This window comes from Acanthisitta chloris, unplaced genomic scaffold (genome assembly GCF_000695815.1).
Source record: "Acanthisitta chloris isolate BGI_N310 unplaced genomic scaffold, ASM69581v1 scaffold21639, whole genome shotgun sequence".
In the NCBI taxonomy this organism is placed as follows: Eukaryota; Metazoa; Chordata; class Aves; order Passeriformes; family Acanthisittidae; genus Acanthisitta; species Acanthisitta chloris.
Genome location: NW_008693390.1, coordinates 32,903 through 47,697, shown reverse-complemented (window position 1 = coordinate 47,697; position 14,795 = coordinate 32,903). Strand labels below are relative to the sequence as shown.

At 41.5% G+C, this 14,795-nt stretch overlaps 1 protein-coding gene across 1 annotated transcript in view; it reads left to right on the top strand.

The window, feature by feature from the left end:
* The first annotated feature begins 1,367 nt into the window (after positions 1 to 1,367).
* The window catches only part of EP400 (E1A binding protein p400), a 44,356-nt gene continuing 30,928 nt past the window's right edge, over positions 1,368 to 14,795 (top strand). Inside the window, exons 1-9 of the mRNA XM_009083062.1 lie at positions 1,368 to 2,690; positions 8,865 to 8,955; positions 9,373 to 9,480; positions 10,178 to 10,557; positions 10,772 to 11,074; positions 11,796 to 11,981; positions 13,328 to 13,468; positions 13,577 to 13,655; positions 13,927 to 13,979. Of these exons, the coding sequence (XP_009081310.1) occupies positions 1,368 to 2,690; positions 8,865 to 8,955; positions 9,373 to 9,480; positions 10,178 to 10,557; positions 10,772 to 11,074; positions 11,796 to 11,981; positions 13,328 to 13,468; positions 13,577 to 13,655; positions 13,927 to 13,979 (2,664 nt within the window). The remainder of the gene's footprint in view (positions 2,691 to 8,864; positions 8,956 to 9,372; positions 9,481 to 10,177; positions 10,558 to 10,771; positions 11,075 to 11,795; positions 11,982 to 13,327; positions 13,469 to 13,576; positions 13,656 to 13,926; positions 13,980 to 14,795) is intronic.

The following is a 14,795-nucleotide window of genomic DNA, read 5'->3' as shown; positions in this document are numbered from 1 at the left end:
CCTCCTGTCGCTGCTGCACGTGTGGGACAGCTCTGCCTTGCTACACCTTCCCGGACAGCCAAACTTTCCCGGGGCGAGGAAGGGAAGATCTGCATCCCCAGGGCTGAGCAGGTTGCTGCAGATCGCCCGGGGCAGGGCAGAGCTGGGCTGTTGTTCCCTGGCTGGGCCCTCCTGTCGCTGCTGCACGTGTGGGACAGCTCTGCCTTGCTACACCTTCCCGGACAGCCAAACTTTCCCGGGGCGAGGAAGGGAAGATCTGCATCCCCAGGGCTGAGCAGGTTGCTGCAGATCGCCCGGGGCAGGGCAGAGCTGGGCTGTTGTTCCCTGGCTGGGCAGGAGAGGAGCGAGGCAGGCGATGGTGGGGAGTATCCCCGCGGAGTGCCGCGGTGCTGCTGCCTGTTGCCACTTGCGGCCAACTTGGAGTTAGGGACACAGACGAACGGCAGCATTCCTGTGTGTGGGCTTGGCCTGAATACCGAAAATGAAACTTGCTTTCAAAATACGAGAGAAATTTTGAAAACAAAAATGACATCAGTTTTCATTTTTCTCTTGCTGCTACTTCTGTGTGACTCCCAGCCTGGAATCTACCTGTCAGTGCATGTCTGGAGTTTGTTTGTCTGTGGATGAAACACGAAACCAGAACTTTTGTGGAGTTCTGCATAGCTTGGCTCAATAAACAGCATTTTTAATAAACTACGGATTTGGTTAATTTTCATCTCTTTAAGTGTTCTGATGGAAAGAGAAGGCAAAGTCAAGCATCAAGGACAGTAATTTCTCAAACATTTAGATGATTCGGTAGGGAGATTTTTCATGTTGCATTTAGTTCACAGTAGCTAGAACAATAAAGTTGAATGGTTTGTCCATTTTTATGCTTTCAGTTACTGTCAAAGCAACAAACTATATGTTTTAAGCAATGATGTTTGCCAGAACTTTATATTAAGAATTAAAAGCACTGAAACATTGAAAATAATGAACACAAAAGAAGAGTAGATATATTTGTTATTGGAGACTGTTGATTCTTGAATTTCCACAGGAAGGAAAAATCTGTTTTTTGTTTGGTTTTGTTTGAGGTTTTTTATTTGAAGTCATTCTAAGCAGCTAAGAGGAGCATATAGTTTGGAAAGCTATTCAATAGCACTTTGTTAGCTAGAGAAATGTATGAGGGATTTAAGTAAGCTTTTGTTGTGCTGAGGGGTTTGGATAATTGAAAGCATTCAAACTAACTTCAAAACTAGGATAACAGAGTTCTTACTCTGAGTTAGTCTTTCTAAGAGTAGCTACATAGTTTCAGTTCCAGAAGTGTTTTCAGCTTCCCTGAATTTCTGTTTTTGTGTATTTCTCTAGAGTAAACCCCTAGATCAGTGAGAATGCACCATGGTAATGGTCCTCAGAATGCCCAGCGCCAGCTCCAAAGGTCCAGGTCCTTCACAGGCAGTGAGGGAGAAGAACAACAGGCAAATTTACCCCAGTCCCCTGCAGCTTCCTTTGCACCTTCTGCGAGTCCCTCTGCACCCCAGTCCCCCAGTTACCAGATACAGCAGTTTATAATGAGTCGGAGCCCAGTGGCTGGGCAGAATGTGAACATCACCCTGCAGAACGTTGGCCCCGTGGCCTCAGGAAACCAGCAGATAACTCTGACCCCACTGCCACTTCCCAACCCGACGTCTCCGAGCTTTCAGTTCAGCCCTCAGCAGAGGCGGTTTGAGCATGGATCCCCATCCTACATCCAAGTTACTTCACCACTGCCTCAGCAAGTCCAGTCCCAAAGCCCAACCCAGCCCAACCCTGTGCCTGTGCAGACACTGCCCAACGTCCGGGCAGGCACGCCAGGCCCTGGCCTGGGGATGTGCAGCCAGAGCCCTACGAGGGGATTTGTGGATGCAAGTGTGCTCGTGAGGCAAATCAGCCTGAGTCCTTCCAACGGTGGACACTTTGTGTATCAAGAAGGACCGGGGATCGCACAGATTGCTCAAGGAGCTGCTGCACAAGTACAGCTTCCATCATCTGGGGCACCTGGCACGGTGAGGGAGCGCAGGCTTTCGCAGCCTCACTCGCAGTCCGGAGGCACCATTCACCACCTGGGGCCACAGAGCCCTGTGGCCAGCGGGGCCAATATGCAATCCTTGACCAGCCCAGGCCACATTACGACCACCAGCTTGCCACCCCAGATCAGCAATATTATCCAAGGGCAGCTTATGCAACAGCAGCAGCAAGTGCTTCAAGGGCAGCAGCTGGGTAGACCCATTGGATTTGACAGGACTTCTGGTGGATTGATAGCAGGAGTTGGAGGACCTAGTGCATTTGGAATGACATCACCTCCTCCTCCCACAAGTCCTTCACGGGCCACTGTACCGCAGGGGCTGTCAAGTCTTCCTCTCACTCCTGCAGCTAATACAGCAGTGAAAAAACAACCCAAAAAGTTGGAGGAGATTCCTCCTGCCAACCAAGAGACTGCTCAAATGAGAAAACAATGTTTGGATCATCACCACAAGCAGATGGAAATTCTTAAGGAAACTTTTAAGGAATGCTTGATTGAACTGTTTTTCCTGCAACATCTTCAAGGGAATATGATGGACTTTTTAGCTTTTAAGAAGAAACATTGTGTTCCACTGCAAGCATACCTGAGGCAAAATGACTTGGACCTGGAGGAGGAAGAAGAGGAAGAACAATCTGAGGTCATCAATGACGAGGTAAGAAGTGTTTTGGTTAATGATTTTTGGAATAAAATCATAGATGAAGTTGTAGCACTTGGATTGTCAAGTATTGGAGAATGTGACAGTTTTCACTTGATGAAGTATGGCAGTGTTTCATTAAGTAGTTGGTCTGAGAGGGCAGTTGTGCTGGATAGTGTTTGGTTTGAGTGTGCCACTAGGTGAGTGCATTTAAATGAAAAGAACAGAGAGGTGAAAGGAGCTTTCACTCTCCTAGTTAGTTGCACACAAATAAATATGGTATTAGCATGGAAGCTGTTTTAAGCTATCAGCATGGATATGACTAGGAATTGTACTTTAAATTTCACTTGCTAGACTTAGACAAGCCACAAAAGAATGAGCAAAAAGCATTACAAGAAGTTAACCTTTGTTTGACTCGTGTGACTTCTAACCATAGATGCTAGTGAAGTTCAGTGTTGCTGTGGCCAACAGAAAACCTGAATTAATGTAATTGCTCAGAGCAAACGTGAATCATTAAAGATCGGTAGTAATGTTTCAGGGTACTTAGGCTGCCCTGGAGCTCTGTGCATGTGTTGCTGTCTAAGCAAGTGAACCACCAGCGCTTAGAGATGGGACGTTAGCAAATTAACTTTGTAACTTACGCAAAGGTTAAAATTACTAAGTGACTTGAATTGAAACTGTTTATTAATGGCACAGACTTGAAACAAGCTTGCCACAGGCAGATGTTGTGCAGTTTTTCCTGCACGTTTGTACCCATTCGTGCAGCTCTTGATGCTCAGCACCCTGGGGGTGCTGCAGCAGTGCCTGTCTGGTGCAGAGCCTGCCCACAAGCCTCCGTGGCAGGTGGTTGCAGCAGGGTAGATGTAACTGGTGCCCCTGCATCACTTGGGACTCATAAATACCTTCTAAAATTTATTACAATACAATGCAATATAGTTGCTGGTTTGTAAAGAGCCAGACGAAACCTGTTATGTAAAGAAACTTGTATTGCTTTGAATACCTGTTAGAAATGAGTGCCTTCAGTGAGAATTGGTGACTCTTAGGTGTGAATCATTAGCAGTCATATCCTCAGTTGCAGTTCCTGGGAAACTTTTGACAGTGTAACAACTAAAGTTTAATTTGTTTGTAGCTTTGTGGTCTAAACTTCCTGACCAGGGAAACTGTGTTCCTGTTGGTGATAGTTCTTGGTAATTTTGAAGGAGTCATTTCTATATGTAGTAACATAAGAACTAGCATGTTACTGTAATTTACTGACAATTCAGTATTATTTTTTCACCTGGTTTGTGTTTTGTCAAATTGTTTAGGTGTTCTTGTTGGGTTGTGTGTTTGTCAGCTGAAGTACCAGGTATTTTTATCTACCGTCTGCGCATTTGGAGGGATCTTTAGAGGATGTGAATTGTACAGGTTGGCTGAAGTCAGTGGCACTGCTATGCTTTACATCAGTTTAGACTCTACCCCTCGGTGTTTTGGGTTGGGAGTTTGCTGTACTTCACTGCCTTCTTGTGGTGAATCCTCTTTTGTTTGGGAAGCAGCTTGTCTCTGTAGCTGCCGGAGAGTTTTGCAAAGTGCACCAGCAAAAGTCTTTGTGTTTTCAAATGATGAATCCTTCTGAAAGATTAAGACATTTTTTGAGTATGTTCTTTCTTTGTATTTTTTTTGTCGTCTTCTCTTTTATTTCCCCTTCCCTCTCTATCACTTTCTGCTAAAGCAACGCTTCATCCCTTGCCTGGAAAGGTTGATCTCTTTGGGAATTCAAGGGGAGAGCGAATGGTGGCTGTGCTCATTGCTTAAATAAATGTTGGAGCCCTCTTATGTTCAGACTGTCTGTCATGCTAATTTGTTGTCCGTTAGCAGCAGCAATCATTAAATTTAAAACACACTTTTATGTTGATTGGATTTAAGAAAAGGTTTCCAGTGATGAGAAGTCACTATAAACAGTCAAGGCTGTGCTCTGTTCTGCGATTAAAAGTAAGACAGAACTCTCAAAACAAACTGTGCTCAAACCAAGCTGCACTGATGGTGGTTTAGTTATTCTCCCCTCTTCAGCGAGGTGCCATCAGTACCAAAGGAGTGTATTGAACAGTTAAAAGAAAAAAAAAAAAGAGGAAAAACTTTTAAAAAGAAAATGATTCTCCCTTCTTTTTTTTTTCCCAAAATATTTCTCTCAGGTAAAGGTTGTGACAGGAAAGGATGGGCAGACTGGTACTCCTGTCGCTATAGCAACCCAGCTTCCTCCAAATGTTTCTGCTGCTTTTTCATCTCAGCAGCAACCATTTCAGGTACTTTTCAATGGTTCTAAAATGTAGTTTCATCCCAGATTTTTTTTCTTCATTCAGATTTGGTATTTCTTAGATGAATTAGAATTTTCCCAAGAGCCCATCCCTTATCATCTAAACAAAACGAAAAAACCTTTGCAGTCTTCAAATGCATCAATATAACTGAAGCCTTGAGGAAGTTAAAGCTTTGTCTCCAGGTTGCTGGCTTATTTCATTAACTTTCAGCTTGAATGTTTCCACTTTGGTTTGTTTGTCTTTTGTTTCCCTAATGCATTTGGTTTGTTTGTGCATTCTGCATAGTGATAATATGGATTCTTTTGTCTGTGGCATTGTAATTGTGGATTTCTTCTAAATTTCTTTTCTTTTTTTTCCCCCCTTTTTATTAAAGGTTGTGAGTGTGGCAACAGAAGGTTTTGGATTTGCCTTCCCTGAAATGTTTCAAACAACAATACTAACCCTCTGACACAATTTGCTTTAAGTAATGAACTGCTTTCCATTAGCTCTGCCATAAGTGTTGGGAAGAAGAAACAGAAGTACTCATTTGAAAGTCCTTTCTAACAATCTTTTTCTTTTTTTTCACGAGGGAATGCTGAAGATTGTCAAGAAATAAATGTGATAATTTTATTTTTTTGTGGTTCAGTGATGATGCAACTGTTAAGTTCAGGCTGGTATGGGTTTATGCAGCTGCCTTCAACTCTGTGTTACCCCGACACCATTTCTTCTATACCCTAAGATGTAATATACCCTAATTCAATCTGCAACCTTTTAGCTCAATAATATGTGCTTTAGCAGGTGTTACAGGGTGAGTTACTCTGCTGTACCATGGCAGCTGGACAGTCTGTACTGCCTTTGTCTAGGCTTTGGAAAATGGAGAGGTAAATGGAATGTAATATGGGCTGTGTTCCTGTGTGCAGCAAAGGGATATTCCCTGTGCTATTGTACAGAGGAGTTGTGTAGTGAAGGGGCTTTCACTGAGAGCTTTTCCTTACAGCTTATATTGACATGTCTTAGATGTCTCCTTAGGTAGTCAGGCTTCATCTGAGAATTTTAAAGCATGTAATATTATATCAGGTTATTTATTGGAGTGATTAGGGTTATCATCAAGCTGTAGCTACAGCAGTGATTGTAGAATCATAGAATTTTAAGAGTTGGAATGGACCTTACAGATCATCTAGTCCCAATCCCCTGCCCTGGGCAGAGACACCTGCTCACTACACCAGGCTGCTCCAGGCTTCATCCAGCCTGGTTTTGAACATTGCCAGGGTTGAGGCAGCCACAGCCTCACTGGGCAACCTGTGCCAGTGTCTCACCACTCTCACAGGAAAAAACTTTTTTTCTAATATCTAACCTAAACTTCTCCTCCCTCAGTTTGAACCCATTGCCCCTTGTCCTATGATTGCAGTTCCTAACCCAGAGTCCCTCTCTGGCTCCCTTGTAGGCCCTTAAGATATTGAAAAGTTGCTATGAGGTCTCCATACAGTCTTGTCTTGTCCAGAACATGATGAACTACTTCTGAAAGTATTATACCATCTCAGACCACTTTCAGAGAAACTGGCACATGCTAAAAATGTACAAAACGCTCTGTGTGGTAATACCTTGTGGCACAAACTGCTAACAAATTAGCATCTCTTTGCATCAGTCTTTCTGTTTGCAACTGTTTATAGTCTCACCATTCAAATCAGTGCATAAGTGCAGCACTTGGAAGGATTATTGTGGGTGTGACCTCCAGAGACCTACATTGTTTTAATTGAAGTTGGGACACTTTTAGTCTAATATTAGTGGTATGTGCCTGCAATTTATAAAGTCATAACATCTCTGCTCTTTGGAGTGTCTGGCCTAACTTACACGGGGATAATGCAGAGAGCTGGGAGGCAAGTTCTTAAGGAAATGTCAGTCAAAGATCCAGCCTGGAACTGTATGTGATCACCCAGAGTGAGAGTGCAGGTGAAATAAATGGCTCTTGAAGCAGAGTTTGGAGAATGTACTTCCTTAAACTGAAGTCCCAGAAAGCATTTGATGCAACAGGGATATTAACCTGAGTTTGTTAGTAGCATTGCACCATACCAAGTGCATTATGCTCTGCCAGACACTGGCTGTTGGACTTGAAACATGCTACGTGTCTGCCTTGTGAGAAGGCAAATATTTGAAGACTTAATCCCTATTGAGTGTGAGATGGCAGTGAACCATGACCATTAGGAATGAATATGAGTCAGAGATTCTTAAAATCAAAATTTACATCTTAGGGCTATAGCTCTATTGCTGGAGTGGCCTCAAATGCCCTCACAGCAGCAAAGAGATTAAGAGTTATTAATTCATAGCTATTGATTGAACCTGAGTGGCATGAGAGATATTCAGCCCCAAAAGGAGTGTTTGAAACTCAGGCATTTTAGGTGATATTGGCTGTGATGGTTAATACCAGTCAATGAAGCATTGAAGATGCACAATGTGACTGCTGTGGTTTATTTTAATACAGACTGGTATTTACCTCCAGAGGTTTAATTTACATTGGTAAAGTTCCTATTAAAAATCAGAGAAGAAAAGACCTGTGAATAAACTAGAAGATTCTTATGGGAAATTGCTGTCTTTGCAGTGTTATCATAAAAGATTTTCAGAACATTTGCAAATCCTTACTGTACCTTGACATGGCAAAGGCTGTCACCATCAGCAAACTACACTTTGAGAACCTGAGTGCTAAGTTAGTGCATTTCCTAGAATGCAGAGACTGCCATTTGTATTTTCTGATGGAATCTCTTAAGACCTTTTTTTGGGGATAGCCCTTATTTATTCTCATATTAAGTTTCATAGTAGAATATTTGGTATAGCATGGCAAAATATTGAGGAGAATTTTAAAATATGACTTGGAAACTCACTGAAAGGAATTAGACTTGTTCAAACACTGATGGACATTAATAAGCACTTGCCAGTAAGCTGAGAGTCCAAAGAGCATGAAAATTATCATATACCCAGACTTGTTAACTGCAGTAATCCTGTGTGTGAGCCTGCCATCTGTGTTTGATGCTGAAAGGATTCTCTAGGGTATATTCTTGCCATCAGTGCCAATATTAAACATAGTGATTTAAAAATGAAAGTTTGAATGCACTGTGTAATGTTACTGAAGCTCAGTTCCAACTTGCTGAATCAAACCCTGGTGGATTCTTTTGCATCTCAGTATCAATAGTGCTCCTCCAGGCTCTTTAATTTATAGTTGTGTGCTGTTTATGCTCAGACAGAATGTATAATCATTTCTGGTGAGCTCTGATGTCACCTTAGCCTTATGGCAATATTGTTTCTCCTCATTGAGTTTATTCATGGTACTCATTTTGCCAGCTGTGCAAACTGGTACAAGTGTAGCATCTGGAAAAGTGGAATTGGAACTTGTGTAACTTGTCTGAGGTTCCTTTATTCCATCTTCTGAGTTTTTGCAGTTTTTCCTGAAATATTTCGAGACTAATGCTCATGAAACTCTATCCTGAGAGTGAGAGTGGTGGAGATTCAGAGAAGCTTAAACTGTTTTCAGGATGAGGGTTAATTTGCGTGTTACTGATGTTTTGTGCAGAGGTAATACACTATGAAAATTTCCATTTATTGAAGTAATAAAAATATTGGGCAAGTGTACTTTTTACATACCCCATTTTCCTGGGTTTGGTATCACTTTTAACCAAATGTACATTTGTATTACATATAACCAACTTCATCAGTTTAGTTCCCATTTTAAAATATAAACTCAAGGACAAGTATCTGTGTATTGTGAACGTCTAAAACTTTATAGCAGATATTGAGTCTTGTTTTCTTTGTCATACAGCTGTCCTGAAGGATTTGCTCTGTGCTGGCTTCTCTAGATCCATTTGTAAATTACATCCTGGTGTTAGATCACCTACAGATTGAACTTCTGTGATTTGTTTTCTTTTCCCCATAGCCAACGCACACAGGGACTCCAGGAACAGGGACTGTGAGCACCATAGAGATCGAAGCTTTTAAGAGGCAGCAGCAGGCCCTTGCACCAGCAGGTATGTTCCACAGGCACAATTTCACCTTGATTCTTTTTTTTTTCCAAACAGTGAATGGAGCCCACTGATCTATAACTCTTGAAATACATTTTTGCCTCACCTCAGGAATTGCCAGATCCTTAGCACTATCTACTGTGAATGGTGCTGTGTGAGGAGTGCACTCCACTCACAGTAGATAGGCCTGGATTTGACAGGCATGGAGACATTGTTAGGTTGATTGTTCTGGCTGAGAAGATTGGAGATGGCCAACTTGAAGTTAGAGGGACTCTGCCCCTGGAGCATGTTCTTCATAAATGCTACACATGTATAGTAGTCGTAGCTTTCTGAGCTGGTGTCGGAATCATGTGTAGTAGTTTGCATTGTAAACCTGAACCCATTCCATTGTACCATGCCATAAATGGAATTTGAATATCACAGATTCGTCTAAGAGACCACGAATTGAAGTGGGCCGTCATGGGATGGTTTTTCAGCACCCGGGTGTGGCTTCAGGAGTTCCTCTTCAACAGCTAATGCCAACGGCACAAGGTACTGTGTCACCACATGCCAATTGCACATTAATTTAACAAGGAGATGTTAGTGATGGGACTAGAAACTTGGGCTTCAGGCCTTCCAAGATCCTAGTCCCACCACACACTTCTCCCTGTAAATTAATCCTTGGTATGCAATGCCTGGTTTGTTTAAGGAGCTGAGTGACGGGCTCCAAAGGTGCATGTGGGCATGGAAATACGTCACAGGTGCTGGTGCAAAATGGCTAATCTGAGAATTCTGGAACTGAGCCAATGATTTATGACAAGGAAACCACCTAATTTGAACGTCATGACAAATTTTTTTCGTTACTCGTGCCAAGCTTTAGAATATGTGTTAGAGTGAATGTGTTAGGAACCAAGTACTACCTAGACTTGAAGCTGTTGTTTTAGGTTAAATTCCATTAGTTCACCAGTTCTTTTCTTTTGAGTATACAAAATTTAGGCGACCTGTAATGACAAGCTCTTTTGTACTTGCTGTGCTCCAGATTTTAGTTACTGTCCTGTGCATGAAGTACTTTGTTGTTCATTGTAATGGTGATTTATTTTGTGATTGTGATGTGGTATTTTCAAGTGATGGTGTCTTGTGGCAAAGTAAGTAACACAGTACTCCATTTGCAGCTGATTTCCTTTTAATATCAGTAGAGAACATTGGACATTTTAATTTCATCTGTGCTGTGTTTCCCCTTGCTTTGTAGGTGGAATGCCTCCCACTCCTCAGACCGTACAGCTGACGGGACAGAAGCAGAACCAACAGCAGTATGACCCATCCAAAGGTCCTCCCGTGCAGAACGCAGCGAGTCTGCACACACCACCACCACAGCTGCCAGGGAGGCTGCAACCCACCAATGTCCCCATGACATCTCTCCCAGCTACCATGCAGCTTTCACAGCAGCAGCCACAGATAGTGGAATCTCCAGCTCAGCCTCAGATTCAGGTGAAGATCCAGCCTCAGAGTGTCCCTCTGACTGCCGCTCCGCTTCCAGCACCACTTCAACAGCAGGTGCCACCAGCCATCCATGTGCAAGGACAGACACCAAACCAAGCATCACAGCCACAAGCTACAGTACAGCAACAGGTAAGGGAATTTTATTGAGGTGAAAATACGTTTTTCAATGTCTAGTAAATCTAAGAGGTTATGTTTGGTTTTTAATTCCACTGGACACTTCAAGCCTTTGCTTATAAAAAATGCAGGTGTACAGTTTTTATTAGTTTTTATCTGCAATATGTTGTGCTGTAGTGTAGGCTGTCGAATCCTAAACTCATCACTAACCAACGTGTTTCTTGGGCAGACTGTGACTCTGACACGACCATCTGCAGATCCTGCTCAGACTTCACAGCGTCTTACGGCAAATACCCTACCACCTACCTCATCCGTCGTGCCAGCACCGATCTCCGGCACAGCACCGCCCTCTCCATACCCAGTGCAGACTAGCAGGACCTCTCCAGCAACAAACAAGTCCCTGTCTCCTATTGCATCCAAACCCCCAGGCTTAGCAGTAGCAGCAGCACCTAAAACACAAAGCCCAGCTCAGAACACAGCAGTGTTACCACAGGAAAACTCTCAAGATAAACTTGCTGAGCAAGTAAAGCTGGTGAGATAGTGTTTGTTTTTCCCGCAAACTTACGGACAGTTAACACACAGTAACAATTAACAGGAGTGCTGTGTTTGAGTTATGACATGGCTGGTTTTGGGGCAGGGGATGGTTTTGGTTTTTTTCAGTCTGCTTTACATGCTGAGTTTTGCTTTTGAGGGCATTCGGAGAAGCTGAAGAAGACTTACTGGTCTTCATACTTTTGTTGCATTCTTTCAGTTGGTTCTGTCTACTCACTGGAGGTGACTGCAACCTTATTTATTTTTCTAACTAACTGGAGGTGATATTTTGCTTGTCCAGCAGGAGCATCATAGAGAGCTTGTTTCTTTTTTCACAAGATCAAGCAGTATTAATACTGAAGATATATTTATCTCCTGTGGATAAATACATCTTCAATTTCAAATTGTTTTAAACAAAGGATTATTTGATTGCAGTTTGCATATATCCTGTGACTTCTTGTGTTGTCCACTGAACCTTTTTTATCCTGTTGTTTAACAAAGTGCCTCTTGTAATGCAAGTTGAAGTACTGCAATTCTCTTTACATACGAGTTGAATTTAGTCAATGTTCAGGCTTGGTATTTGAAGTGCACGTGTCATGCTTTGCACCTATTTTTACTGTCAATTAATCTGTTGAAGTGGGAGCAATTATTGATTTTCTATGATTCTGCTATTTTAGGTGCATCCTGCAGCTTCATTGTAACTATCTGTACTTCTTTTTAAGGAAAATCAAATCCATCAGCGAATAGCAGAACTGAGGAAGGAAGGTTTGTGGTCCCTGAGGCGACTGCCTAAACTCCAAGAGGCTCCAAGACCAAAATCTCACTGGGATTATTTGCTGGAAGAAATGCAGTGGATGGCAACTGATTTTGCCCAAGAGAGAAAGTGGAAGATGGCAACTGCTAAGAAGGTACTTGAAAAATGTTTTTTATCTCGGAACGATCAATGTTGATATCTCTCAGGTTGGTAGCAAAGCTGTTTAAGTATCTTTTACTACATATAGAAGTGATGGGAAGATGAGGCACCAATTTTTAACTGAAATCAGAAGCCATGTTGTCAGCTTTGGATATCCTAGCATTTGGAACAGACTAGGTAATTGTATGAATTGTGGATGCAAATAATAGTTTGGGTTTTTGTGGATTTTATTCCTCTGGAAATCAAATAGCTTGTTTAGGGACCCACTCTATGTGTTGACTGGGTCATATATAAAAGGCAGAGCTGTTGTGCCTGTCTCACAAATTAGCTATTTCCTCTCAATGAAGAGTAAATACAGACTTTTGTAAATAACTTCCCTTGGGTGTGGTTGTTTTGTCTAATTGTTCTTTCTTAATCTTAGAAAAAGATAAAGACAGCAGTGGAAACATGGTAAAGAACTGTTTCCATAGAGGAAGAGAGCAGCAGGGGTGGAATACAGTAATGGAATGAAAACTGAGGTGGCGAGAGATGAAATATGTAAAATCTGTTTATTTACAACAAGAAAGAGTTTTCTGTGAATTCCGTGCATGTTGTATCTTCTGTTGATACATTTATGACTAGTTTGGGGTAATGAGAGCAGCTGAAGGTCATTAGTTTAAATTGCCACCTTGTTTTCTACTGTATATTCTGAAATGTTGGAAACTCAGGAGCAAAGTATTGAAATAGGTGTATCATTGTGTACAATAAACATCTGCATTCTGAACATAATTTAAATCTGGATTTCCATTTTTGGCCAATGGTAGGTCTTTAAGAATAGGAGAAACAGGAAGGGGAAATATGAAATGATCCTTCCCCTGGCACTATGCTTCAGACTTCTGGAAGTCAGTGTTTTAGGGACCTTCCAAGCAAAAGGTTGCAGTCAAGTCAGTCTCACTGACTGATCTTTCACCCATGTATGTACACTCTTTTTGAACTCATTTTAGCTTTGGTCTCTGACATTTTGTGCTGTGATTTCTGCGACTTCCTATGTGCTGTCTGAAAAAAAGTTCTCTGTGTTTGCTGCTAATTTAAGTAGATTTTCTTCTAATTTTTTTTATTGAGAGAGTGAATTAAGAGTTTTCTACTTGATTGCTTAGTTATGGTTCTTGTATTTTCTTATGTTTTCCTTTGAGTTTCATGTCTGTTGCTTTACTGGCATGGTAAGAATTAGAAATGTTGGAAGTCAGTGCTATGTGTGTAAAGCTATGGTCAAGTTCTGGCTGCTGATAAGCACTAGAATCCTAAGCAATGCAGTGATAGGTTTTTTGAGGTAGCCTAATTAATTATTTTGTGGTATTTTAGATGGTAAGAACTGTGGCTCGTTATCATGAAGAGAAGAAACTGAATGAAGAGAGAGCTAAAAGGGAAGAACAGAACAAACTAAGGAGAATTGCTGCCTCCATTGCTAGAGAAATAGAATACTTCTGGTCTAACATTGAGCAGGTAAAGTGGCAACTTACTGATGCTAGTGATAGTCATGCTGGTTTTTGTCATCTTCAGTAGTGTATTTATAAAATGTAACTGGTTTATTAGACTTGTTTTACATTTCAGGTTGTTGAAATAAAACTGCAAATTGAATTTCAAGAGAAAAGGAAAAAAGCTTTGAATTTAAAGAGAATTTCAAGGAAAGGTAATTGTATTCCCTGTCATAAGAAATACAGTCTAAATTCTGATGCTATTGTTTTACATAATTACACTAAGTGCAGGTTAATCTCATTGGTGATAGAACTGTGAGATGCTAATAATAGGTTCTGAATAGATCTTGTGAGGTTTTTTGAGGTTTTTGTGCTAGATTGTGTTAATCATTCTTGTGTTTTATGTTGAATGCATTTACAAGTTCATGTAAGAATTATAAAATTGTTAAGCGATTAGTGCATACATCAAGTATAATAATTTTCCAGGTAAGGATATGAAAGCTGCAGAAGACCTTTTTCTGGATAAAGAAAGTGACCTGGTAAGCCTTACTGTTTCCTCAGAAACCCATCAAATTAGTTTAAGTGTGACTACATATGTGAAACAGTTTTGGTGAAGGTGAAATGTTTTTATATACATGGTGATGATTAGTAGATTTCAGTGAGAGCAGAACGCAGAATCATAAGCAAAAGTATAATTCTTTTTCTGATTAGGAACCACAACTTTTAACAGGGAAGTGGATTGTGGTTGATACATGTCTTTTAAAGGAAGAATTCATACTTATGGGCTTTGAATCATTCGTTCTAAGATTGAAGACCAAAAAGCTACAGCTTTTTACTCTTGCCAGACTTGGGCAGGAGTTTCACCTACTGTAACTAGGGGTAGACTTTGTGAGTCATCAGAACATGTTTTCAGGTGTCCAGTGGAGATTTAGCTACTGAGAGATGTAGCTATATGTTACAGAATGGATCAAACGGAATGAAACTTAGATATCTTTTGCACTAGATGAAATGCATGCTAGGACTCCTTGGCTATGTCTGTGCAATTGGGGAAAAACTGGACAAGGGATTGTTGTGAGGCCCTGAGCCATCTGTCATGGCACAGCTGATGCCCACACACTGAAATACTCTCCTTTCACCAAGCAGAATGCCTACATCTGAATTTCCTGTCAGGAACAAGCTTTAGCATGTATTATCAGCCAAGCTGTGGCCCAGCACTGGCTGTGAGAGTTGATTTGCACAGGCTTAACCATGCTACAGAGTGTTCTGGACAGCTGAGGCTGTTGTAGGCCTGTGCCATATCCCTTTTCTATTGACTAGTGAAAACCTTTAGTCCTTGATTCCAACTTGGGTAGAAA